At 37.2% G+C, this 27,773-nt stretch overlaps 1 protein-coding gene and 1 pseudogene across 1 annotated transcript; both read left to right on the top strand.

Moving 5' to 3' along the window:
• Nucleotides 1-7,115: 7,115 nt before the first annotated feature.
• On the top strand, nt 7,116-12,698 carry LOC137833361 (uncharacterized; annotated as a pseudogene).
• Nucleotides 12,699-16,047: 3,349 nt separating this feature from the next.
• On the top strand, nt 16,048-16,401 carry LOC137833360 (non-specific lipid-transfer protein AP10). The gene has a single exon (XM_090303880.1). The coding sequence runs from the start codon at nt 16,048-16,050 to the stop codon at nt 16,399-16,401; it is 354 nt and encodes a 117-aa protein (XP_090160006.1).
• The last annotated feature ends 11,372 nt before the right edge of the window (nt 16,402-27,773 follow it).

Genomic DNA, 27,773 nt, shown 5'->3' with positions numbered 1-27,773 from the left:
CTAGGGAATGATCATCTGATAACTTCGTCCTTCGTACTCATATCCTCTGAAGGCCTTAAGCAAGCCTTCCTAATCCTTCGGCGATGTCCTCCTCCTTGCGATCTCTGATCACTTGGTCGCCTAAGCTCACATGCGGCGACTACGACACAAGCCTGGTGACCGCCGGTTTAGATATGCTAGAGATCGGAGAGCGCCAACTTAACGATTGACGACTACACGAACTTCCCGATTTCCTTCCCTTCTGTCAGCCAGGTGTTCCATTCAACACGCCTATATTATCGCTTGCTGCCACGTCATCACTCCCGACTACCTGGTTGGTACATATTTTATTACATCTGCTAGCACCAATATAAAAAGATGTGTGAAGGACTCATAGATATTGTGTAATTTGTCTTTCTTTCTTATGTATTCTCTGATATATACTGAAGTCTCCACCCTATCTCCTCTGCATCTGGCCTTGCTATTGTCCTAATTCAATAATAAATGTCGCCTCCTATTCAAGATTGATTATTCGAAATCCCTTGATTTGTGTTGATACGACATCAATGTCTTTAAATATGAACATCGATAGGCGATCTTGTTATACGCAGTACCGGGTTGAACCCATGACCCTACAGTCCCCTAGCCTCAGGCATAAGTCAATGAGGCTAAAAGCCAAGTTTATTATGACAATCTCCAACAAACCCACACATCTCTCACCATCAGGTTCGGCCTATGACACCACAACCCCCTAGCCTCAAGAATGAGCCAAAAAGTCTAAAAACCAAGTTTATTCTGACAATCTCCAACCAACCCACGTATCTCTCATCATCGGTTCCGCCCATGGTGCTACTGCCCTCTTATTTGCTATAAGTCGCATCACTTGTTTACTTGAAAATCCCTCATTTGAAACCTCCTTTATTCACCATCTATTGATATGATTTTGATCATCATCTGACTCTGTGCGTTTTATAGATATGCTCCTTCTCCACCTCTTGCGTTATTCTTCGTGCTAATGGTTCGTTCTGCTACACACAAATACAAGAAAACAGGCAATCCTGCCTTTGGCTTTATCAAGATCAGTGGTGTCGTCATCGTCTCCTTCAACATTTGCAAAGCCTTCTCACACTCCTCTGTCCATGTAAAATAACTGTTCCCCCGTAGACATTGGAAGTACGGGTATGATTTCTCCCCTGCTTTCGGAATGAACCTGGATACCGAAGCCATTCTCCCAGTTAATTGTTGAACTTCTTTGACGGAAGTTGGGCTCCGCATATTGATAATAACTGCACACTTTTCAGGGTTCATTTCAAATCCCCTTTGAGTCAACATGAATCCCAAGAATTTTCCTGCCTTTACACCAAAAATACATTTTTTTCGGATTCAACTTTAACTTGTACTTATCCAAAGCCTGAAATAATTCCCTCAAATCTTCTACATGATCGCTGGCAACCAACATTTCATCCACATACGCCTCTACAATTCTCCCTATCATCCCTTCTAGAACCCGATTCATTAAACGTTGGTATGTGCGCCCCCTCCCATTCTTTAGTCCAAAAGGCATTACTGTGTAACAAAAATTGCCAAACACCATTTTGTCTTCATCCTTCAGGTGCATTCTTAGTTGGTTATACCTCGAATATGAATCTATGAGAGTCATCAACTCGCATCTCGACACCCCATCAACCAAAGAATCAATATTTGGTAGAGGATAAGCGTCTTTGGGGCAAGCTTTATTAAGGTCTATAAAATCGGTACACATTCTCTACTTCCCATTATTCTTTTGCACTAAGACCACATTTGCCAACCAAGTTGGATATTGTATCTCCCTAATGTGTCCCAGACTTCTAAGCTTCTCTACTTCTTGATCTACAACTTCTTTTTTCTTCTCTCCCAATTTCCTCCTGCGTTGTACCATTGGTTTGAATTTTGAGTCAATGGAAAATTTATGACATATGAAATCTGGAACAATTCCCAACATATATAGACCGACCATGCAAAAACACTTATATTTTCTCCCAAGCACTCTACCAACCTCCTTTCTAACTCCCCATCCATCTTACTTCCAATCTTTATACTTATCCCTTACGTTACAACTTTTATCTCCTCCATTGGCTGTGGTTGCTCTTCCTCATAACCTACCCTTGGATCTAACTCTACTCCTTCTATGTTCCTTCCCCTCTTCTCAATAAGCATGCATCTTCTTCTATTCTTTAGACTTCATTCATAACACTTTCTTGTCGCCCTTTGGTCTACCCTCATAACTCCTACTTCCCCCCCATCGGTCAAATATTTTACTTTCATATGGACTGATGATACAACCGCCCCAACTTATTTATCGCAGGTCTTCCTAACAGCACATTATAAGATGAAGGGGTGCTTAAAACCATGTACCTTATGACGATTGTTTTAGCTTCTTTCTCCTTTCCAAAAGTTGTCCATGCCTCTAAATACCAACGCACTTGAACGAGATCTCCTGAGAATCCCACAAGTACTCCATCATAAGGCTTTAGATCATCCAACGAACCCCCCATAACAATAAAGGCGTACCAAAAAAGAACATCCATTGAGCTTCCCTAATCCTCCAACACTTATGAACCCGTCGACTTCTCATTATTATCGATATTACAATAAGATCATTGTCATGAGGAAAACATCCTCCAAATCATCTTTTGTGAAAGGTAAAGATGGCATTTTTATCTTTTTTTTCGCCAGGTGCATGATCGACCTTGCATACCTTTTCCGAAACGCACTTGATACACCGCCTGCCAAAAATCCTCCCGCAATGGTGTTTAATTCACCCATCAACGACTTCTCATGCCTATTTCCCTCTTTCTTATCTTCTTCCCTTCCCACACGGCCCTCATTCGACCTCTCTCTCTTTTGACTTCTATCCTCCCTATCCTTTTCCTTAAAAGCATGTAACAAACCTTGTTTCAGTAAGGCTCAATCTGCCTTGACAAAGTATAACAATTTTCAGTATCATACCCATATGTCCTATGAAAATAACACCACACACTTCGATTTCCTCCGAAATACTTTGTTGTTTTTTCAAGAAAACGTAAAAGCCTAACTTGTTTCACATCCTTGACAATCTCTTTTTGAGATATTGTTAATTTGGGTGGTGCCCACTCATATCTTTCTTCCCTTCTCTCACCGAATGGTTTAAAGTTACCATAAGGTCCAACAACTCTAGAATCTTCTCTTCTCCCCTTCAACGGTCCTCCCCTACTGTCGATCAGACGAATTCCAATCACAGCTTCACTCTTCCTTTCCTCCTCCATCTTCTTAATGGTAAACTCTTCTGCCTTAATATGAGTGGTCGCCCACAAATTGATAACAGGCATATCTAGTGGCCTTCTTTACACCAATGACTCACCAAATGTTCCTGCTCTAAGTCCTCTAATAAAGGCCTCCACAAACATGGCTTCATTCGATTGTGGGATCTGTACTACCACCTCATTAAAGTAGCACAAAATTTGCTTTATAGATTCCTCCTTTGATTGCTTAACTTAAAAAAGATTCACTCTCTCCAGAGGCTTTGCTTTGTTTGTCGCAAAATAAGCGACAAACAATTTGATAAAGACTTCCAACGACGTGATTGATCCTCTTGGCAAGTTACTAAACCAATCCAAAGTCGTTCCTACCAGCGTTCCCGCCAACATCTTACATCACACCGCATTCGAGCCCCCACAGATCAACATTTGAGCCCTGAAGATTTTTATATGGGCATTCAAGTTTTGTTTTCCAGTGAACAACCCGATCTTCGGGAAAATATAGTTATGAGGAATTGACTCCCGTAAGATATCTCTGAAAATGGTTGAAAATCTAGCTTTACTTCCTCTTCTAACCGACCATCCATGTTCTGACTGTCCATCTGTCTTTGAAGCTCGTCATTCTTTCTCTGAAGTTGCTCCTATAATCTAACGGATTCCTCCATCCTCTCTCTTGCTTGCATACTTTCTCTTTTGAATTCTTCTTGAGCCCTCCTAAATTCCTTTGCTCGCTCTTCATTATGCCTTCTCATTGTTACCATCATCTCCATTAACATGTGACTCGTATCAGGTGGTGTTGCACCATTGGTTTCCTCCTCCACTATTGCTCGTTGTGTTCCTCTCATGATGACCATGATTTTGTTTTGTAGCACATGGTAGTTTTACCTGCCCCACGATGAACGCCAAAATGTTCCAAACAAGAACCTTGGCGATCTCAGACCTAGAACAAATGTAGCCAGAATTAAGTGTACTCTTAGCTATTGTGTAATCTGTCTCTTTTCATTGTGGGTTTGAACAAGTCATAGAAGGTAAAATTGGGTTCCTAAGGTTGTCTCCTATAAATATGAGGGTCCTTGTTTGAAAATAAAAACTAAATCAAATGTTAAGAAAAGGAACATGATGGAATACTTTGGAGGTATATCCAAAAAAATATTTAAATTAAATCATAAGGTATATTTTGCATTATATATAGATATATGAGCCCTTCACCCATCTTTCTATATTGGTGCTAGTAGATGTAATAAAAGCATTTAATCTTTTATTTAAAATATATGGATTGGAGTACCTGATACTCCATATTTATTATTTTTTTGACTGATTAAAAAAGAACTGTGAAAGGAGAAAATGAAGAGTATAAATGTTATAATAAATCTTTAACATTGAAAATGCACACTTGAGCAGTGATAGATGAACACGTGGCAAAGGTAGAGAACTGAGCAAAAACTTAAAAATGAAAACCAGAAGTAAAACCTAAACTTAACAAATCTAAAAAGAAAATTATTATCATAAATGAAAATATAAAATGTTTTAAATACGGATACTTTACCTTTTCAAACGTTTGGTTTTAGAGGGTGAATTTAGCCCAGAGTTTGCAGTTCTGTTACCTTAATGTAAATTAAATAATTATATTAATTATATAATATAAAATTTTAAATATAAGAATGGTGCAGTGGAAGTGTGGTGGGTCCAAAACTCACAAGTCCCTAGATAGTAACCAAGCTCTGATAAAAAAAAAGGAATTTTTATATATTGTTTTGTTCTTTCTTCTCTCTATTCACATACTTTTTTTTTTTGAAAATATGATAAAAAATATGGATAACTTGATATGTGTATGTTAGATGTTGGAAGATTTGAGCTTGTGGAGATTGGATATGAGGGATTGTGCTTATGCAATTCTGGTATGTTTTCTTGGGAAGGTTTTAAGAAGTGGGACACACATATATAATAGAAATAAATAAGACAATCAAACACATTGTGAGAATGCATTAGTTTCTCTATATTTATCATCAGTAGTAACAGACAAATTTCAAAAATTTCTCTAAATTATTTGTGTATTATTCAGTTCAAACAGAGGAAGTTTGTTGAGTATCTATTTTATTCAACTTTCATTTACTTTTCCTGTTATTCTATTGACTTTCTTGAGTATAGTAATTTGAACATTCAGTGTTTGAAGAGAATGTTTTTTTTCTTCTAAAAATATCAATGAACTTTACAATGACATAATAACCTTTTGTTGCTCATCATAATTCACATTACATAAAATTTTACATTAATAAAAAGAAGGGAATTTTTATAATTTGTTTTGCTCTTTACATTATGCAGATTGGATTTAGTGATCTCTCATAGAAATCCAACAGCATGTAAACCTCAACTTGTAACCTCAACTGGGATATCGTGTGTGTGAAAGCGTGATAATTTCAATCAAAGATTATGAGAAATTAAAGTAACAATAAAAATGAGAATGATACCAGTAGGTGGAAAACCCCTTTAAATAGAAGTAAAAAACCACCGGCGAAAGAGCCAAAACTTCTACTATAATGGTACTGGGAGCAAGGTTATCAAACTCTAGGGTTAACTCGTAAACCCTTACGAGTTTAAGAGTCAAGTGAAGGGTGGCGAGTCAACTCGGGAGCAAACTCGTTTTTGAGTAAACCCGCAGTTGACTCGGTCAAACTCGGCCAAACTCGTGAGTTTAGGGCCGAGTCACCGAGTTGCAAAAAATGGCCCAAAACGGAGCGTAAACAACAAGAATTATAGAGCTCTTGAATTAAAAGTGCAACACAACTCAAAATTTAAACAAGAACAAACCTAAACTCTAGATACCACATGATATGAATCCACTAGCAAAGAAGAGATGATTCTTTGACATTCTTTGGAGATAGCTTAGGCACTTATAATAGAATTGGATCAAGGTTCTATGTTTCAAGAACTCACCAAGACTTGCACCAAACACCAAACTCATATGGAGGAGCCATCTATTGTCAATTGAACCGAACAAATTGTGTAAAAAGGCAAAAGCACCGAACAAAATGAACAAGAACAGAAATGCACCGAACAATTAAGCTAGAATTGGAGAAGAAACAACTATAAGCAACCAATGAACTAAGAACCGAAGCAAGCTGGAAAATAGAATGAATTGACCAAAAAAGGAAGCTAAACATGTTTTAGGAATTTCATATGACAATGGAGATGAAAGAAAGAAGAACTTATGGAGATGGATGCTTTGGTTTGATGATCACGCCACTTAGAGGATGAAGACTCCAAGATGAGTGAGCTAGTGCCGCCACTTGAGAGAACCAAATGCACTCAAGATAAGACAAGGTGAAGGAGAAGCAAGCTCTCACAAATTCTCTCTCAAATTGAGTAGAGTTTCTCTATTACTAATTTCCAATCTCCATTTTACAAGAGCCCACACCTCTATTTATAGTGTGAGGGTGCTGGAAAATAGGTGGGAAAATTCAAATAAAACTCATTTGAAATTCCCACAAAAAACAAGTCACATGGGAGGTGTGACCTTTTTCTACTATGACACCTCCTAAAAACTACACCTACACCTACTCTCCTAAGTCACATGGATAATGTGACTTTATTTTACATTTTCACACTTCTTTATTTAATATCCACACCTCCTAAGAGTAATTAAAATGATGCTCTTTTATTTAATGCTTGGCCTTGCCCTCATGGGATGGACTTGGGCTTGTTGGGCTTTGGCCTTGGGCTTGGGCTTTGGGCTTGGGCCTCATCTTTATTTTATGTCTTCTTTTAATTTTGAGAAGACTAGAAGGAAGAACTTCAAATGTGAAGGTGGATGTCCTCTTCCTTCATTAATAAAAGCCTCCTTTATTTGATTCTCATCTTAAGATGTCTGGAACTAGTTCAAATTCAGCATTACTGCCACCTAGAAGTAAGAATGCGGTAGGAAATAGAACAAATATTGGATGGAAGCATGGAACTGATGTTTCGGGGAATGGAAAAAAAGTGAAATGTAATTACTGCAGCAAAATATTTAATGGAGGAATTTTCAGATTCAAACATCATCTTGTTGGAACAAGATATGATTCTGAACCTTGTGTATCGGTACCAGAAGAAATCAAAGATTTAATGTTGAAAGTTGTCTCAGAAGCTAAAGATGCCTCATTGAAGAAAAGAAAGTTGAAGTTTAATAGTTTTGGACAAACTGATGGTGAGGAAGATAGTGAAAGTATCTCTAGCAAGATGTTTAAAAGTAAATCTTCATCTTCTGATGGTGTTCAAGCTACTCTGAATCAAATGTACAAGAGAGGTGATAAAGAAAAAGTTGATGCTCAAGTTGCTGAATTTTTCTACACAAGTGCCATCCCATTCAATGTTATTAGAAATCCAGCTTTTGCAAAGATGTGTGACATGATTGGTAGATATGGCAACATATCATGATATTAGAGAGAAGCTTTTGAAACAAGCCGTAGACAGAACTGATATAGAACTTGAAGAGTACAAGGATGAATGGAAGAGAACAGGTTGTACCATTATGTTTGATGGATGGACAGACAAAAAAAGACGGTCAATTTGTAATTTTTTGGTGAACAGTCCTAAAGGAATTGTGTTTCTATATTCATTAGATACCTCTGACATCTCAAAAACTGCAGATAAAGTATTTAAAATGTTGGATGATGCAGTAGAATTTGTTGGTGAGGAAAATGTACTGTAGGTAGTTACTGATAATGCTGCAAATTTCAAGGCAGGTGGAGAGCTTTTGATGCAAAAAAGGGAGCACTTATATTGGACTCCATGTGTTGCCCATTGTATTGATTTAATCTTTGAAGATTTTGAGAAGCAATTAAAGGTCCATGAAACTACTATCAAGAAGGGAAGAAGGATCACTACCTACATTTATGGTAGAGCAATGCTAATTACCATTTTGAAAAAGTTTACGAATGGAAGGGACTTGATAAGGCCTGGAATGACTAGATTTGCCACAACATATTAAGCACAAGCGTCTCAAGCTCCTTATAATATTCATCCACATTTAGCGTGCCTTGTTGAAACCGTTGGAGTCTCAACATGAGGTCTTTCCTAAAATGTGGGGGCACAAACCTAGCGCGCATATGATCCTTTAAAGAGTTCCAAGAGTCCACGGGAGGACCCTTGTGATAGATAATGTCCTTTACAATTCCATGCCACCATTTCATGGCATAATCACTAAACTCTAGGGTGGCTAGCTTAAGCTTATGCTCATCTTGGATCTCATGGATCTCAAATATTTGTTCACACTTAGCCTCCCAATCTAAATATACATTAGGATCACTAGAGCCATTAAAACAAGGAAGCTTGACCGAAGGAAGCCTAGACTTTGCATCATGATAGAAGCCATTGCCGTAGTGAGTTCTTTCCCCTTGGTGATGATGTCTTTGTCCATGGACTTGGGGTGGAGTTCTCCTTCTCCTATGCTCATCTTCACGGCCAAAATCATTGGAAGAAGCTCTTGTTGAAGGTCTATGATGCTCATCATGAATTGAAGGAGATGGTCTAGCTTGTTGCACCTCCATCTTTTGCAATTTCTCCTCCAAGCGTCTAATGGTTCTTTGAGCTTCATGTAATTCACCAAGGATTGAAGCTTTGGAAGGAGAATTCTGCTTGTATGATGCATCACTTGAAAATCCAGCCATTTTGGAAATAAAAAAAATAGCAAACACACAAAAACAACAAACAAGTTAAGAAACAAAAATTAGCAAAAACAGTGAGTGTTTTAAGCAAAAATGCCGAAGTGAATTGAGGCAGAAAAATAGGTCACTCTCAAAGAAATAATGTCCTTGCACCAATCTGATCTTGAGGCCTTGGAATCCTCAAATGAAAGATGTCAAAGCAAGCACACCAATCTCAAAGGCAACCACCACAAAACCAATGAAACAATAAAGACAAACAAGAAAAGGTATAAGCAAAGAAAGGTAATTGCAAAAGGAAAACTATATGTAAGACAAACTCAAAGAGTAAGGAATGAAAGACAATCAAGAAAATAAAGAACTCAATGAGAAAGTAGGCACACAAAAGAATACTTAAGGAAAAGCACTAGAGTAGATGAAGAAAACAAAAATTAGCTACTGGAATTTTTTTTTTTTAAATGCAAACTTTGCTTGATATTCACTGATTTAACTGGAATGATGTAGAGCGAACTGGATTATGAAATTTAAACCATAGGAACTTCAAGATGTTAAATCAATAATGGCACTGGAATCAGTTAAAAACAGTAAGCCAATTAATTGAGATAAATTTTTTAAAATCGCTGCCAGATTACCGTATTCTTTTCGGCAGAATTGTACACTTTTTTTATTTTATTTATCATTTTTTGTGTACTTTGAATTTTTGAATGATTCTTTTTTCTACTCTTTTCTAACACTTTGAATATCACAAATCCAGAATTTCAGAATTTTCCAGTGAGTAAATCAATTGCAATAAGGAAAAACAGTAAGCACTTTTTTTTCAGAAACAGAGGAATCCTAATAGGAATAAAAAACAGAATTATGAACTAGCAAAGACATAATGGAAAATGATGTATTGGAACTTGTATAGGTCTAGAATACAAGTATGAACTCAATTCTAAAAAGAAAATGCACAAAGGATCAATATCAATTCAGAAAATTATATGACACTAAAGCAAGAAACAATCAAAAACAATAAAAGTACTACGAGAAGTAATGACAATTATGGAATAACATGACTAAGACAAAACTTGACATGATTCAAAAAGGAAAATACTCAAACATATGATAGGCAAAAGAATTAAAAACAGAAAGTAATCTAAAAATAAGCCTAAAACAGAAACTTAAATTGCAAGAAATTAAAAGAGCTCTTGAAATAAAGTGCTACACAACTCAACAATTAAACAAGAATACACCTAAACTCATGATACCACATGATGTGATTCCACTAGCACAATTAGAATGATTCTTGACATTCTTAGGAATCATCTTGAGTTGGTTAAGAGCTAGGCACTTTATCATAGAAATGGATCAAGGTTCTATGAACAAGAACTCACCAAAACTAGTGCCAAAACACAAACTCATATAGAAGTTCCAATTATTGTCAAATTGAACCAACAAAAGGAGGTAAAAACCATAGGCACCGAATAGAATTGAATGAAAACAACTTTGAACCGAACAAAATGAAATTAAAGACAAGAAAACTGAAAAGGAAAGCTGGAAACAGAAATGTACCGAACCAAACACAAAGTAGAATAAGAACAGCTGCTGGAAAACATAAAACCGAACCAAAAATCTCAAGAACACCTACTCAAAACAAGAACAACAAAAGAGAAGAAAGGAAGGAGAAGAGAGTGCTCATGAAGATGGATGTATGGTTGGATGATCACGCCACTAGAAGGATGGTTGCTCCTAGATGAGTGTGCTGCCGTCACTTGAGGACACCATGGATCCTTCAAGATGAGACTAGAGAAGAAGGCTCAAAAGCTCTCCAATGATCACTCAAAATTTGAGTATAGTTTCTTTTCTTAAAATTCAAATCTTAAATTTACAAAGAGAGCACCTCTATTTATAGCCTAAGGTGCTGAAATGTAAGCTACACAAATTCAAAAACTCCCTCACAAAAAGCTTCTAGAATTGGCGCCTAAAACAATGCATGAGGAAGGTGTGACCTCTTCCTTCACTTTGGCACCTCTTTTTCTACTCCTACACCTATCTACTAACACCCCCCCCCCCCCCCCCCCCCCCCCCCCCCCCCCCTTAGACTCCTAACTAAAGATTAAAAGATGCTTTAACAATAGAGGTTTCTAATGCTTCCCTCTAAGCACCTTCAACAATATTCTTTATTATTTAATACTTGGCCTTGCCCTTCATAGGATGGACTTGAGTTTGGGCTTGGGCTTTGGGCTTGGGCCTCTCTTTTATTTTATGTCTTTTTTTAATTTTGAGAAGACTAGAAGGAAGAATTTCAAGTGTGATGGTGAATTGCCTCTTCCTTCATTAATAAAAACCTCCTTTACTTGACTCTCATCAGTTTACGAATGGAAGGGACTTGATAAGGCCTGGAATGACTAGATTTGCCACAACATATTTGACTCTAGCTTGTTTGTATGAAATGAAAACATCATTGATGACCATGTTTAACTCTGAGGAATGGAAAACAAGCAAGTTTGGAACTTCTCAAGAAGGGAGAAAAGTTCAAAATGTGGTATTAGATAGTCGATTTTGGAAGAATGTAAGTATATGCTTAAAAGTTGTTGCCCCTCTTATGGTGGTCCTTCGATTGGTAGATTCGGATGTAAAACAACAATGGGATTTATATATGAGGGGATGGATTGCGCCAAAGAGAAGATTAAAAGCAACTTTAATAATATCAAGAAAAGGTAACATTTCTAGGTTTCTTCCATTTTAAATTTTAATACTTATTTATTGTGTAATTATTTCTAAGTTCTAACATAACATAATTGGTACGTAGTTATGAACCTGTTTGGAAAATCATTGTGGAATAATCAGCTTCATAGGCCTTTGCATGCAGCTGCCTATTACCTAAACCCCCAATTACACTATCAACCAAACTTTAGAAATGATGATGCTGAGATGAAGGAGGGGTTGTACATGTGCATGAGAAGATTGGTTAATGACGTTGCAGAAAGAACAAAAATCAATTTGTAACTTACTGATTTTCACCATGCAAGAGGAATATTTTCTTTGGAAGATGCAAAGCTGGGTAGGAAAGGTATGTTACCTGCAGATTGGTGGGAGATGATGTTTGGGGATAGAACTCCAGAACTAAAGAGGTTTGTTGTTCGAGTTTTGAGTTTAACTTGTAGTTCTTCAGGGTGTGAGCGTAATTGGAGCTCATTTGAAATGGTAATTAAAGTTCTTTAAGTTATTTAAGGTTTTTTCTTGATTTGATTTATATTTTGACAAAAATTTCATATTTAATTATAGGTTCATACAAAAAGAAGAAATCGTTTGCACCAAAAGAAAATGAATGACTTAGTTTATGTAATGTATAATTCGAAGTTGAGAAACAAACAAATTAGAAGATCTATTGCTCTTCCATTTGAAGACATTCAGTCCGATAATGAATGGATAACTGAAGAAAGAGATAATGTTGTTGAGGTTGAGCAAACTCTACTTGAAAATGATGGTGTGAATGTTGACTTAGGTGGATGAACAAGTTTAAATGATTCAATTCCAGATGCAGCTGATTTTTATAATATAGTTTTTGATGATGATGTTGATGATGAAGATGATGATGATGACGAACATGGTGATGATGAAGATGGAGATGATCATGAAGATCTTGGAGATGATTTCCTTAGAGGATTAGATGAATGAGACTTTTAAAACTATAACATTTGTGTTGTTTTAGTTATTTTATTGGTGTATGAACTTGTTTATTTCAATATTATGGATTTGATATCATGAATTATTATTTTTTTGTTAAATTTTTTATGTGAAGTAGACTCTTACGAGTCTACGAGTCGGGTTTACGAGTCGAGTTTACTGGGCTCCCACGAGTCACAGTAGACTCTCGAGTCTGATAACCTTGACTGGGAGTACAATGAATTCCTTTTAGGCTAATAGATAAATAGCCCCAAAACAAATTCTCTCTATATGGTTAAACACTTACACCCAAGAGAAGAAATAGAAAGTACATGAAAAGAGAGGAAGTAAAATGTATGTTGCTCTTTTGTTTGTTACATTACTTGAAGGAAGTTACTATACATAGTGGTTCTAGAAGACAACAATAATAAAAACAATTAATGACAAGTAACCTCTCATTTTGATAACAATTAATTGTGAACGGTGAGTAGCCTCCCAATTATTTCAATTAATTGTGAACGGTAAGTAACTTTCCAATTATGCCAAAAAAAACGACAAAGGTAAGTCATAACCCACATCAACTTTAAACCAGATCAAGATATTTACATTTTCTTCCCTATTTGAATCCTCTATTATTGGAGAGAAACTTATAGTTGGTGCAAATTTTGCGTCTGCAGGGATTGGGATTCTGAATGATACAGGATTTGAGTTTGTAAGTTCAATTACTTCATCTTACTATTTCTGAAGGTATCAATAATATTTCCCAATAAAATCTATATATTGTTGAATCATGCATGCCTTTTTCATGCCTATAGTTCAATTAATTTGCTAAGAGTTTGAGAAATTTAATAATAGAGATTTGTACTTCAAAGGCTAATACTACTGAACCTGTAAAGTTAATGCTTGCTTGACTCAAGTTAGCAAATGAGTTTGACCATGCTGGAGACATACATTTATCTTAAAGTATAATTCAAATAAAATTGTATTACAAAATGTTATTGCAAATAAAATTAATCTCTCTAAAAAATAAATTCAAAATAAGTTGTACAACAAATTTAAGGTTAAATGAAATTGATCTTTTTAAAAATAACTTTTCTTCAATAAATCTATAAAATAAAATTTTAAATCCTTCTTCAATTAATAATATTTTATTTTGTGAAAAAAAATATTATTTTGACAATTTGGATTTTAAAAAATTCCAAATAAAAACTATTAACCATTTTATTGTTAAAATTAAAATTAATAAAAAATAATGGAGTAAGTATAGATAACATGATACTCCTGTACCTATTAAAAAATAATAATTAAAATACTCATATATATATATATATATATATTACTTACCAGATAGATATTTTTTATTAAAGATATCCAGTGAAATTTATGTGTAAATATTAATAAGAATGATTTTTTTTTGTCATTTTCGAGATCTTGTTTGAAGAAAATCAAACTTCAAGTATAAAATTAGCATTTTTAATAATTTATTTCCTTGAGATTTTTATGGTCTAAAGAATTATATATGTTTTTTTTTATGGTTAGATGTGCCAATTTTGATGACAGTAATATATTTATGTATTTTTTATAGTTTGAAGGTAATGAAGACAATCTTGAAGAATAATGAATTTATTTATATGTAGTCAAAAAATAATACATTATGTTTTTTAACTAAGTTTGTAGTTTTAATTTTGAAGACTTGATTGTTATCAATATACTTTAAGATAATTTTTTTGATTATGTAGTTTGAACATGCAAGATTTTTTGTTGGATCATTTATATTTCAATACACATTATTTTTTAATACTTATTCTTTTCATCATGAACTTTTGTATGAATAATTTATCTAAAATTAAAAAATATATTGTTGTTTTTGTCAATACTTTAAGCAACGCTTTTTAAATTGTGGTTGTTATAAATATTTTAGACAACAGTTTTATAATTGTTGTTTTTCTAAAAATCGTGACCTATTACAAACGGCCACACTCACCTCGAGCACGGTGAAAAAACCGTTGCCTAAACTTTAAGCCACGGTTTTATGTTGTTGTCTAAATTAATAATAGTGGACTAGACTTGAATTGTTGATATAATTCAGTTAAAAGAGAAAAAAAAAATGTTTACAATTGAATTCTAGTTTTGTTTTTGTTTTTGAAATCTATTATAGTGCCTCTCTTACGTTTCTTTTGTGTGTTTACTTTCTTGTTTACCTTTTATGTCTTGCTTTACTTAATTTCCATGGCTAATCCAAAATTGAAGTGATTGGATCACAATATCCGAGATCAGTACATCATTTGAAATTTGAATACTAACATCTCAATTATTTGGTTCCGTAATGGTTTTGTCTCCAATACTAAACACCCATTTATAGAATTTCTTTACTTTTTCTACATCCGAATCAAAGCAACCAGTTTGAAGCATCATACTTTTTTGTTAATTTAAGACTTCATAATACCTTTAAAGGTATGATGCATTGATGCTAGCATGAACAGTATAGTGATCCTTTAGGAATTACATAAAGTACTCGTCTAAAATCTTCCCAATATTATCACTTCCCTTTCAAAATGTCTATTTAACCTCTAATTGTTGGAAAAAGACAATGTTTCAAAATGTTCCATCTACCATCTCAAAAAAAAAAAAAAAAAAAACTTTTTAAAATACTTTTATAAGATAATTTTTTGGAAAATACTTTTACTATATGTATTTATAATTAAAAAATATATGTTATTGTTCGTAATCAATTTTTTTTTAAAATTATATCTTTTCATTTACAAACTCAAATTTTGGTATTATTTCATATTGATTTAAATTCATTTTGTTTTAATTTTTGTACTAAATAGTTAATATATTTTTAAAGATTAAATGGTTAACTTTATAAGTAGAAGAGAGTAGAATCCTATGAAGATTTTAAATGGAACTTCTTTTCCTTTTCCTGTTGTTTAATTTGGTTTACCTAATCAGTGTTTTCTCTCTGTTTTTTTCCTGTGATAAAATGAGAACTTAATGTATGCTTGTAGTCATTTTTATTAGAATATTGCCTTTTAAAAATTTCCTATTTCCTTAATATTTTTTTAAAAAAGTAAGAATAATTGATGTAATTCATTTTCCTTTTAGATTCATTGGCCTAATTAGATTTATAGAATGTTTATAAGTTTTTCTATGAATAGGGCTTCCAAATCATATAAAAATTTTAATCAGGCAAACTCAAACTAAATAAAAATGGTACATAAAAAATTTATCATACCCATTTTGTGCAAAAACTATTTTTAAATAGTCACAAATTTTCCTTTATATATGAAATATTAAATTTATTAAAAGTTAACTTTTATTAATTAATTTTTGTAAATAATAAATATATTTAATATACCATATAAAGGATATGAAAAGAAAAGAAAATATGATGAAATTATTCCAAAACTCAACTAATGGTAACTCTATATAAGTGAGTTATGGTACCAATGCTTGAACACAAATTGATAAAAGTGAAAACAAGGTAGGCACATAATCAAGAGAATATGGGAGAGAAGAAAGTGTTTGGTGTTGTGGTGCTTGTTATGGCTTATATTTTGGCAGTAACAACATTGATCACAGCACAAGTTCCAAGTACATGCAATGGGTATGAACCTTTACTTTTCCAATGTGTGCCTTATTTGGTTATTGGTTCATCAGATTCTCCAACTCCTCATTGTTGTGATGGAGCAAGAGTGGCTTTTCAAAGAGCCAACAATGATAAAGCTATAAAAAATCTTTGTAGCTGTCTGGTGGATGCTGGACCATATTTACACTTTGGTTTTGACAATTTGGTTAATCTTCCAGCAGCATGCAAGATTCAACTTTCCTTTTCAATGGATCATTGTATACATGGCTAGGCTATTTATTCAACCACTCAGTATAAATTCACAATTTGAAGTGATCAAGCATATGTAAATCAAATAATTTATTTTATGGTTTCTGTATTGAGTTCTTAATTTTGAAGGTTCTATTTATAAATGGATATTCTTCTTTAAGACTATAATAAGATTTCTTAAATTAGGGATTCTCAATTTCTAATTTTTTTTATATTAATTTGTATGCTTTATTAATTAATTGTCTTAATTTTACTATTCTTAGTCATAATTACTTGAATTAGGATCATGATTAGAATAATTGAGACTCATTATTCTTGATTGTATTCATGATTCATTTGGTTATAACAAAAGCAAATGGTTTAAGGATGACTCTAAACTGATTAGAATGGAGTTTTTTTAAAGAACATTCAAAAGGATTTAAGAATGGAAGAAAATGAAGGAAATTCATAGAATTAACTTTAGTTTTATTTGACGATGTAGAAAACAAGAATAAAACAAGCTTTTCGAATCTCTCCATTGAAAATACAAGATTAACTAAATGATTATTCAAGTATAAAAGTTTGATTATAAGAAGAAACAAAGAAATAAAAGAGATGGAGAAGATAAAAGATGGAAAACATGTCATTCTCACAATATGAAAGATAAGTGTAAAAGGAAAAATCACTATACTTGAATTTAGAAAACTAAAGATTAGATTCTAGAAAGGAGGAACTAGCATTTTGAACTCTAAAATAAGAGAGAAATTCAAGCTATACATGTTTGATTCAAAGCAAGTTATTTTACAAATGGGTTAGTTTACAAATGGGTGGAAATAGGAGAGAAACTCAAGGCTATACTTGTTTGATTCAAAGCAAGTTATTTTACAAATGGGTGGACATATGTTTATATTGGGTAGTTGACCAGGACCTTATTTTTTAGAGCTAACCTTATATTCAAACTAAGTATCGTTAATTTCTATTTCAATTAAAGTAACTATATTTTCTATATTTTTATTTATAGGAAATATTAAGGGAACACTTTTCTAATATCTTCTTCTAATTTCCTGTGCGTTTATCATATAACTCTTCCTCCTTAGTTTCAGGCTTGTTTCGTAAGCTCTTTTTCTTTATGTATTCTCTCATGATATTTTGTAATAGTTCATATATTTATGACATAGGTTTTGTACTTGCCAGACCTCAAAAATCAGCATCAGATGTTGACATCGGACATCGGTGGTCTGGTCGCGATGATGGACCACGTAAGCGGGGCCCATAAATAGTATGAGTTGAAACCTAGATGTAAGAAATACCTAAGTCACGGGAGGGTTCATGCATGTGGTGTGTATAGTACATTCGGGTCTAGCACAAGCAAATATTCCCTGACAGCGCCAAAGTCCAAGAGCGTTAGGGTTTCCGGGGAAAGCTGTATGCATGGTGATATGATTCCAATAGCAAGATATAGATGATTCTTTGACATTTTATGGAATCAACTTGAGTTGGAGATTGAATAAGCACTTTTATAGAAATGGATCAATGTTCTATGTTTCAAGAACTTACCAAAACTTGCACAAAACACCAAACCTCATATGGAAGTTCCATTTCTTGTCAATTGAACCGATTAAAAGGTGCAAGAATGCAAATGAACCGATTAAATTGGTTAAGAAATGAAATGAACCGATTGAAATGCTTCACAAATTGATATGATTCCAATAGCAAGATATAGACGATTCTTTGACATTTTATGGAATCAACTTGAGTTGGAGAATGAAGAGGCACTTTTATAGAAATGGATCAATGTTCTATGTTTCAAGAACTCACTAAAACTTGCACCAAACACCAAAACTCACATGGAAGTTCCATTTCTTGTCAATTGAACTGATTAAAAGATGAAGGAAAGCAAATGAACCGATTAAATTGCTAAAGAAATGAAAGGAACCGATTGAAAAGCTTCACAAATGAAAAACACCGAACCAAAGCAAGGAAGGAAGAAGATGAACCGAACAAAACATGATTTAAAGCTAAAGCACCGAATAGAATTGCAAGAAAGGAACCTAAGACATGTTTAGGAGTTTATATGAGCACGAAAATGGAAGAAACAAATGGAGAAGAAAGAAGACTTATGTGGTTGTAGTTCTTGGTTGATGAACACGCCACTTGAAGTGTGATTGCTCCAAGATAAGTGTGAATTGCCGCCACTTGAGGGAACCAAGGCTCTCAAAATGACACTAGGAAGAGGAGAAGGCAAGTTCTCACTACACTCAATCACCAATTTGGGAGAGTTTTGTTACTTCAAATATCAATTCTGAATTTAGAAGGACCCAAGCCCTCCTTATATAGGAGAAGGACCGGTCAAAAAGTACACAAAGCTTACATAAGAAGCTAACCAAAGGTCCCTTCCCTTTTACCTACTCTAGCGCCTATAGTGAAGACATGAAGAGTTACCTTCTAGAAAATTATAAACTAATGCCTAAAGATGCTTTACAAAAGAGGTATCTTAAGGTTTCCCTCTAAGCACCTTCCTAAACACTATTCTATATTATTTACAATTTAATACAAAAGAAACTATAAAGAGAGGTATTTAATTGAAGCCCATTCTTGAAAGCTTGTAGACTTCTTTGGCTTTAGGCTTGATCCTCTCTTTATTTTATGTCTTCTTTTAATTTTGAGAAGACTAGAAGGAAGAACTTCAAATGTGTGGGTGAATAACCTTTTCCTTCATTAATAAAAGCCTCCCTTATTTGATCTCCATATCACATGGCATGTGAGGAATTAGGACACCTACAGAACGGATTAGCCTCGCAGAGCTGGTACATGTGTTGGTACCCTGGCGGCCATACTGTTAGACTTTGCACTCCAGAAGAGGAAGATTTTGTGCCGCTGTTGTGTTAAGATTGCATAACAACGCGACAAGATGTCTTCCTAGTAACCCTAGTTTCACTAGAAGAGAGGTTCTAGTGGGACAAGGAAGTTGACCTAAAAATAGGCTATAAAAGGGAGTTGAGATCCCTAGTAAAGGTGCGTCGTTTCTAAGACTGAAATTGTTTTACTTACTCATTGTTTCTTAGCCCAGTACTGACTTGATCGTCGGAGTGCAATCAACAGGTAGGACCCCTTTTGTTTCAACGAAACCACTCTCTATCACCTGAAGGGAGTGCAAAAACCACCAAAAATAGGAGGAGCCACCACCTGCCTCTAAAGTCAACGGCGTCTGAGTCAACTGACAAGAACATTTGGTGCCCACCGTAGGGCCTGATAAAACTAGATCCCACTCACAGTCGTGTTGAGAGCCATCCAGCTACATGAGAAACACAAGACAAGGTGCATCTGCACTAGAAGGAGGAGACAACGTCTTCATGCAACAACTCATGGAGACCATTCGCGCCCTCCAACAAGCAGTCACGGCGTTCAAAGCTGACCAGGACAGGATTCTGGCTAAAGTTCAAGCCAAACAGGCAGCCGACCAGGACCGATTCTAGGTTGACTTGGGAGTCACCCGAGTTGAGATCTCCCGGGAAAGGTGACTCGAGCCTGTAGAAGAGGTACTAGAAAGGGAGATTGGGGGGAAGAAATTCAAACTCGGTAGGTCCCTAAGCCAGGATTTACAGGACCAGATCACCGAGGTAATAACGCGACATCTGGATGCCTTCGCATGGTCCGCGTCACACATGCCTGACATCGACCCCGATTTCCTGTGCCATCGTCTCACCATGGACCCACAGGTCCAACCTGTATGTCAGAGATGAAGGAAGTTTAACGAAGAAAGGCGTCTGGTCATTGGGCACGAAACCCAGAAGTTGTTGAGTGCTGGTCACATAAGGGAGATCCAATATTCCGAGTGGCTAGCCAACGTACTATTGGTCAAGAAGGCCAATGGTAACTGGAGGATGTGCGCCGACTTCACGAATCTGAACAAAGCTTGCTCGAAGGACTCATATTCGTTGCCCAGCATCGACGCCCTGGTGGACAACACATCGGGTTGCAGACTTCTCAGTTTTCTGGATGCTTTCTCTGGATACAATCAAATTCGGATGCATCCCAAAGATGAGTGCAAGACGACATTCATGACAGAACTCTCTTGTTATTGGTATAAGGTGATGCCCTTTGGGCTTAAGAATGCAGTCACGACTTACTAGAGGTTGATGGACAGAGTGTTCGCCCCTATGATAGGGCGAAACATTCAGGCGTACGTAGACGACATGGTCGTCACCTCCCAGGTGGAAGACCAACACGTGGTAGATTTATAAAAGTTATTCACCACAATAGCCAAGTACAAATTGAAGCCGAACCCTGAAAAGTGTGTGTTTGGGGTAGAGGCAGGGACGTTTTTAGGGTTCTTACTCATCGAGTAGAGAATACAGGCGAACCCCGAGAAGTGTGCGGCAATTATAGCTATGAGGAACCCGATCTCGGTGAAAGAGGTGCAACAATTGACAGGGCGAATGATCGCTTTGTCCCGATTTGTATCGGCAGGAGGGGATAGGGGGATTCCTATTTCCTGTGTTTGAAGAGGAACAACAGATTCGTATGGACAAAGGAGTGTGAAGAATCGTTTCTCATACTAAAAGAATATTTAGCCAGTCCCTAAGTGCTGTGCAAGCCGTTGCTAGGTAGTCCACTCCGCTTGTACTTCGCCATCACAGAGCGGGCGATTAGCTCGGTCCTCCTCCAGGAGAAGGACCACGTGCAAAAGCCCATATACTTTGTTAGAAAAGTCTTGCAAGGGCCCGAGGTGAGACACCAGGCCATAGAAAGGAGCTCTAGCTGTAGTGCTTGCGGCACGAAGGCTCCGTCACTACTTCCAGAGTTTCACTGTGATTGTGATGACGAACCTCCTTATTTGCTAGGTCTTACAGAAGCCCGATGTGGCAGGAAGAATGGTGCGTTGGGCAGTTGAGTTACCATAATTCGATATACAGTATGAACTAATAGGACCTATCATGGGCCAGGTTTACGCCAACTTCGTGGTAGAACTCTCCTCAGCAACCACACATGAAGAATAAGCAAATTTCAGATGGGTCCTCTCCGTGGACGGGTCCTCCAACCAACAAGGTAGTGGGGTTGGCCTCATTTTGGAAGGACCAAATGGGTTGCTGATCGAGCAGGCCCTACGATTTGCCTTCAAAGTTAGTAACAACCAAGCTGAATATGAGGCCTTGGTCGTAGGAATGTTGCTAGCCAAGGAGATGGGTGCTAAGAGTTTGTTGGCGAAGAGTGACTCCCTGTTAGTGACGGGCCATGTTATGGGAGAATACCAGGCCAAGGACCCTCAGATGGTCGCATACTTGGAGTATGTCAGAATCTTGAAAGAGGCTTTTGTGGTGTTCGAGCTAGTGCACGTCCCCAGAGAGCAGAATTCCCGAGCTGACTTACTAGCAAAGCTCGCCAGCTCAGGCAAGGGGGGCAGATAGAGGACAGTCATACAGGAGACCCTAAGGACACCTCGAACCACTACAGACTGCACAAAGAAGTCCAACAAGTAAGCATCTCAGAGGGCGATAAGAGGGGTCACCGGTCGTTGACTCAAGAAACGTTGAAGACACCTAGAATAAGCACGTACGATTCATTAAGGGAAGAATCATTGCACAATTTCCTAGTCGATGAGGGTAAAACCTGGATGACACCCTATAGACGTTACTTGGTTGACAGTTTGTTGGAGCCAAATAAAGGCAGGGTCGTTATGAAAAATGCAAATAGGTACACCCTGGTTGATGGAAAGTTGTTTAGACATGGCTAAACTCATCCTATCCTATCTTGTGTGAGCGGTGAGCAGTGCACACAGATCATGATAGAGCTTCATGAAGGGATATGTCAGAGTTACATCGGCGACAGAGCTTTATCATCAAAAGTCGTTCACGTGGGGTACTACTGGCCGACCATGAGGGAAGACTGCACGAGGTATGCGCAACGATGCAAGTAGTGCCAACGACACGCTGATTGGCATAATGCACCCCTAGAGGAGTTACGATCGATCCATAGCCCATGGCCTTTTCACACTAGGGGGATTGATATCTTGGGACCGTTTCCTTTAACAGTTAGACAAATGAAATATCTCGTGGTTGCCATCGAGTACTTTACAAAGTGGATAGAGGCTGAGCCGGTTGCGAAAATTACAACTCATAAGATTCAACACTTCGTATGGAAGAACATAGTATGTCATTTTGGAATCCCAAAACGCTTGGTGTCTGACAATGGCACCGAGTTTGCAAGTCAGTAGTTGGACAAACTATGCATGGAGCTCGGTATCAAGCAGGTGTTTGCATCAGTCGAGCACCCCAGACGAATGGGCAGGTTGAGTCCGCCAACCGAGTTTTGCTCAAGGGTCTAAAGAGAAGGTTAGAGAAAGCTAAAGGAACTTGGGCAGAAAGGTCCCCAGAATTGTGTGGGCCTACCACACCACTCCCCAGTCCACCACCAAGGAAATGCCTTTTAGCCTGGTGTATAGTTCGGACGCCATGATCCCTGTTGAGATTCAGGAAAGTTCACTGAGTTTCCAGAACTTCGTGGCCGAGGAATTCAACGAGGAAAGAAAGGAGAACTTAGACCTGCTGGACAAGGTCAGGGAGGAAGCACGCATCAAGGCTGAAGCCTTGAAGAGAAGGGTGGAGTATATGCACAAGTCCAAGTTGAAACCTCGGCAATTCCAGGTCGCCGACTTGGTGATGAGAAAAACTCACCCCTACCAGCTGGAAAACAAGTTATTTCCCAAGTGGACTGGTCCTTTCCGTGTGATAGAGGCGCTTGGGAACGAAGCATACAAACTCGAGCTCTTTCAGTTAGTTATGTCATTGTACGCAGTTAAGGGGTACACTCTTTTTCCCTCATCAGGGTTATTTAACGAGGTCACCCAATAAAAAGTTATTTGAAAAACATGTTGCAATGTATTATACAATAAAAACGAACCTCTCTCTTGCCTTTATACCCCAAGGTCGAGAACAATATGGTTCCAAGTAAAATATCTCCCTTGCCTTTATACTCCAAGGTCGAGAATAGTATGGTTCCAAGTAAACATCTCCATTGCCTTTATATGCTAAGGTCGAGAATAATATGGTTTCGAGTAAAACGTCTCCCTTGCCTTTATACGCCAAGGTCGAAAATAACAAGCGAACCTCTCCCTTTCCTTTATACGCCAAGGTCGAGAACAACGAGTAAACCTTACCCTGTCTTTGTATGCCAAGGACAAGAACAATTAGAGTTCGAGCAAACGTCTCTTCTGCTCCTCTGTGTTAAGATCGAGAAGGGTAAAAGATCAAGCAGGAGCAAGTTAGTAAAGGAACGTGCTACTTAGGTAAGGACGATCATTTAAGCATTATTAGTTAACAAGATTGATTCAAGACATGCAAGATAGCTGACGACAAGTACAAGAGACAAATTTAAAAGAGAAAGACTTCATAAATAAAAATATATACAGAGTCACCAAATGTTCATCAAAGTCACAAATAAAGCCAGAATCACCACCACTACTCAACGTCAACCAATTGGCCATCAATAAAGGTCTTGGTCAGGCCAGTTTGAGAAAGATCCACTCCCAGATACACGCAGGCAACCTGAGCCATAGCATCCTCAAACCCCATTGCGTAGGACTCGGCGACATCATTAGTAAGCTTCTCCTTAGTTTCCTGGAAGAGCTCATCCTTATGGACCAACTCCTCCTTCAAGTTGGCCATCTCCTCTTCTAGCTTGGCCAATTTCTCCCTTAGTTGTGTCACCTCTTCATCCCTGTTGCCAAGCTTCTCCTTCAAGCCATCTACTTCAGCCTGAAGGTTGTCATTCCTAGCGTATAGCCTCAAGGTTTCTCGAGACTTCTTGAACAAGAGTTTCTTTGTCTCTTGATCGGCTTTGCGAAGCTCATCCACCTCCTGGGTAAGACTGGTTAATCGACGTTTGAGTTTTGTGGTTGGGAGGATTTCTTGGCTATCCAGTTCCTGTTCCCTCCACATCTTGGAGAGCAGAAGGATGGACCCAACTAGGGTTTCCCCCCAACTGCCTTGATACGCGTTCCAACAGAGGGCCCTGCTCCAAGCTCCCCAGCCTTTCCTTGACTTGGACAGATTGCAACACTTTCTAGAGGAAGGTTGACAGATCGGCGGAGGGGTCCCACTGATCACCCCCCGAGGCACCTTCCCTCCTACCTTCTTGCACCATGATGTCCCGGGGAGAAGAGGCACTGGGAGGGCACTCCCTATAGGAAGGGGCTTGACCATCTAAGTTCGATGGCACAGGGATGGCAACATCAGCCTTGCGTTTCCTTCTAAAGATGAGGCCTGAGCAAGTATCCTTGTCCTCAGAAGGAGCAACCTCAACCACCCCTTTGCGCCTATTATCTTTGACAGAGGGGCCATGGGCAGAGGAACCAGGGGCAGCAGGAATAGGAGCAGAGGGACCTAGAGCAGTTTTCTTCTGTGTGGCCACAACGACCAAGTATCTCCTCTTTTCTGCATCGAGCACCATGCTTGCATAAGAAGGTAAAGTCACATAAGGGTTCAAACAAGCAACACACACAAGCAAGAAAAACACTAGCAAAAGTAAGGAGAAAATGGGTACCAATGTAACCCTTAAGAGAAGCAGGGCTGAATTCGAGCTTAAGTAGCTCAACAGTGCTAAACACCGCTTGAAGGTTAGAGAAGAAGTTGCACACCTCTCGTTCCCGTGGGAGTAAGTCCTCGAGGCGTTTGGGTTTCTTGAATCTAGGCTTCTCCGTCCAGTAAAGGGGAAACCCATCCAAGAGGGTAGGGTCATTCTTGTTGCATCGAATCTTGAAGAATTTCCCCTTGAAGCCTTTGTATGATTACTGGAAGAGGGTCAACGGAACTCTCCCAGCAACTCCGTTGAAGCTCACCCACAACTTCTTGCTTGGGCTCTTGGCTTTGAAGAAGTATAGGAACACGTCCACTAACGACGAATGGCCGAAGTGGTGGCACAGGATAGAGAAGGCCCTAACGAACGCTTAGCTGTTGGGGTGTAGTTGGGCAGGGGCAACGTTAATCTCGGTGAGGAGGGCTCGCTCGAAGCTAGTGAAGGGTAAGCCGAGAGAGAGTTTTTTGAATACGGTGGAATAGATAAAACAGAAGGGTCCCTCCGAGTCCGAAGACTCACCATAAAAGACAGGTTCACAACCCTCACAAATTTGTCATGCTCTCTCCCAAAAAGACGAGACTTATGTCAACTCTCGCTCTTCCTATACGCCATTATGCTCGTATGGGTGGTAATATCAGAGGTTTCATCTAAGAGGTTACAAGTGTTGAACCAAGTGGTGTTCAAGCTTTGAAGAATCCAAACCCTTTGAAGGATGTTGAAGGCTTGACTGTGTTTGTTGTTGCTGAGCTGTCTTAGATAGGATCTGGGGTAGATTGTTTATATAATCCACTCTTGATTGAATCCAAAGCATAAACACTCTCAATCTTTTTAAAAGAAAAGTGTTTTTCAAGCTAAGTGAAAAACAACCTGTTGTTTTGTGGAAACAACCGATTGTTTTATACTTAGGTGTTTTTAGAAAAGGTTGAAAACTGATTTTATGGTTGAATTGCTGTCAAAACCAAAACAACCGATTGATTCGTGGAAACAACCGATTGTTTGTTTTGGTAACATAATAGAAAAATGGTTTGTGCTTTGACTGAGCATTAAATGATTTTCCAACTGTTTAGGCTTTAGTTTTTAATGCTTTGACCTATCTTTAAATGTAATGAATAGTTTGTTAAGATTTGATAACAAACAAACATCTTTGAATATATACAGAAAAATAGATTTGATTTTTTACTGATTTACTGATTTTGAGTTTTTGAAAGAGTTGAGATTTCTTAGAGATTGAGATTGATCAAAGAGTGTGAGCTAGGATTTTCTGCTTGTATTGATTTCAGATTTGTTTCTGTAACAAGTGTAATCCTTGTATCTGTTGAACAAGAATCTTTGTGTGTTTGCTGAGAAGTGTTGTGTGTTCTTGAGGGGATCAAGATCAACATTCTTAGTGTTGGTGTGTTGGCCAAGAGAAGTGTGTGTCTTGAAGGGATCAAGGTCACTTTCTTGGTTATGGTGTAAGAGATCTAGGTTTGATTGCTTAGTGGTATTCCTCAGTGGTTTCTGAGAAGACTGGATGTAGCTTTGGGTTTAGAGTGAACCAGTATAAATCTGTGTGTGCATTTTCTCTATCCCTTAACTCTTTAAATTCAGTTTTTATATTTGTAAACTAGTATAAACAACCGATTGTTTCTGCGAAACAACCGATTGCTTTGCTGGTGCTGTGCTTTTTGCTTTGTGTTTTGAAAAACTAATTTCTTAATCAAGATATTCTCGAAGTAATTTCTTTCAAGGCTTAAAAGTTTTCGAAATCCCTTTTTAAACCATTCACCCCCCTCTAGTTTAAAGCCATACATTCTAACAATTGACATCAAGAGCTTGGTTCTTGAAAGTTATTCAAGTTGATCCAAAAATCTTTTTTCTATGGCTGGAAAACAATCTTTTGAGGAAGGTGCTTCAATCTACAAACCACCTTTATTCTGTGGATTGAATTACATGTACTGGGAAGCCAAAATGAAAATCTTTGTGGAATCTATTGATCAAGGAATTTGGGATTCAATTGAGAATGGTCCTTACATTCCAAAAATTAAAAAGAGTGGTCCTTTCATTGCAAAACCTTGGTCTCAATGGACCAATGATGAATGTAAAATGGCCAAGCTTGATTGTACTTCTCAAAACATAATAGCTTATGCACTAGATACTAATGAGTTTTTCAGGGTATCAAAATGCAAGACTGCCAAAGAGATGTGGGACACACTCAAGGCTGCTCATGGAAACAATGAACCAAAGGAGGCAAGGTCAAAGAGTCAAGCAAGAAGGAAAAGAAGGAAAAACAAGAAAAGCCTCAACCTCTGCTGTTGAACCAAGTGGTGTTCAATGTTTTGAAGAATCCAAATCCTTTGAAGGATGTTGAAGCCTCTGCTATGCTTGGTGTTGCTGTGCTGGTTTAAGCTTTGTTCTGGGTAGTTTAATGTTGTAATCCACCCTTAGATTAAATCTCAAGCAATTAGCATCTCAATCTTTATCAAAGTAAAATGTTTTTCAAACTAAGTTAAAACAACCGATTGTTTACACTTAGGTGTTTTGAGAAAGTTTGAAAACTGTTTTTGAATGGTGAAATCTGTTAAGTAACAAAACAACCGATTGATTCGAGGAAACAATCGATTGTTTGTTTTGAAACCATAACAGAAAAACTGTTTTCTTTGACTGAGCTTTAAATGCTTTAACTGAATACGCTCCAGTCATTAAATGCTTTGACCAATCAATTTTAAATGCAATTAAGAGTTTGTTAAGATTTGATAACAAACTATATCTTTGAATATATTCAGAAAAACTGTTTTTAAGTTTTAAGAATCTCGAGACAAAGTTTTGAACTAAGAGAGTTTTTCAAAGAATTCTGAGATT

This window comes from Phaseolus vulgaris, chromosome 6 (assembly GCF_051622355.1).
Source record: "Phaseolus vulgaris cultivar YP4 chromosome 6, ASM5162235v1, whole genome shotgun sequence".
Classification (NCBI taxonomy): domain Eukaryota; kingdom Viridiplantae; phylum Streptophyta; class Magnoliopsida; order Fabales; family Fabaceae; genus Phaseolus; species Phaseolus vulgaris.
This window is presented reverse-complemented; position numbering and strand designations above follow the sequence as displayed.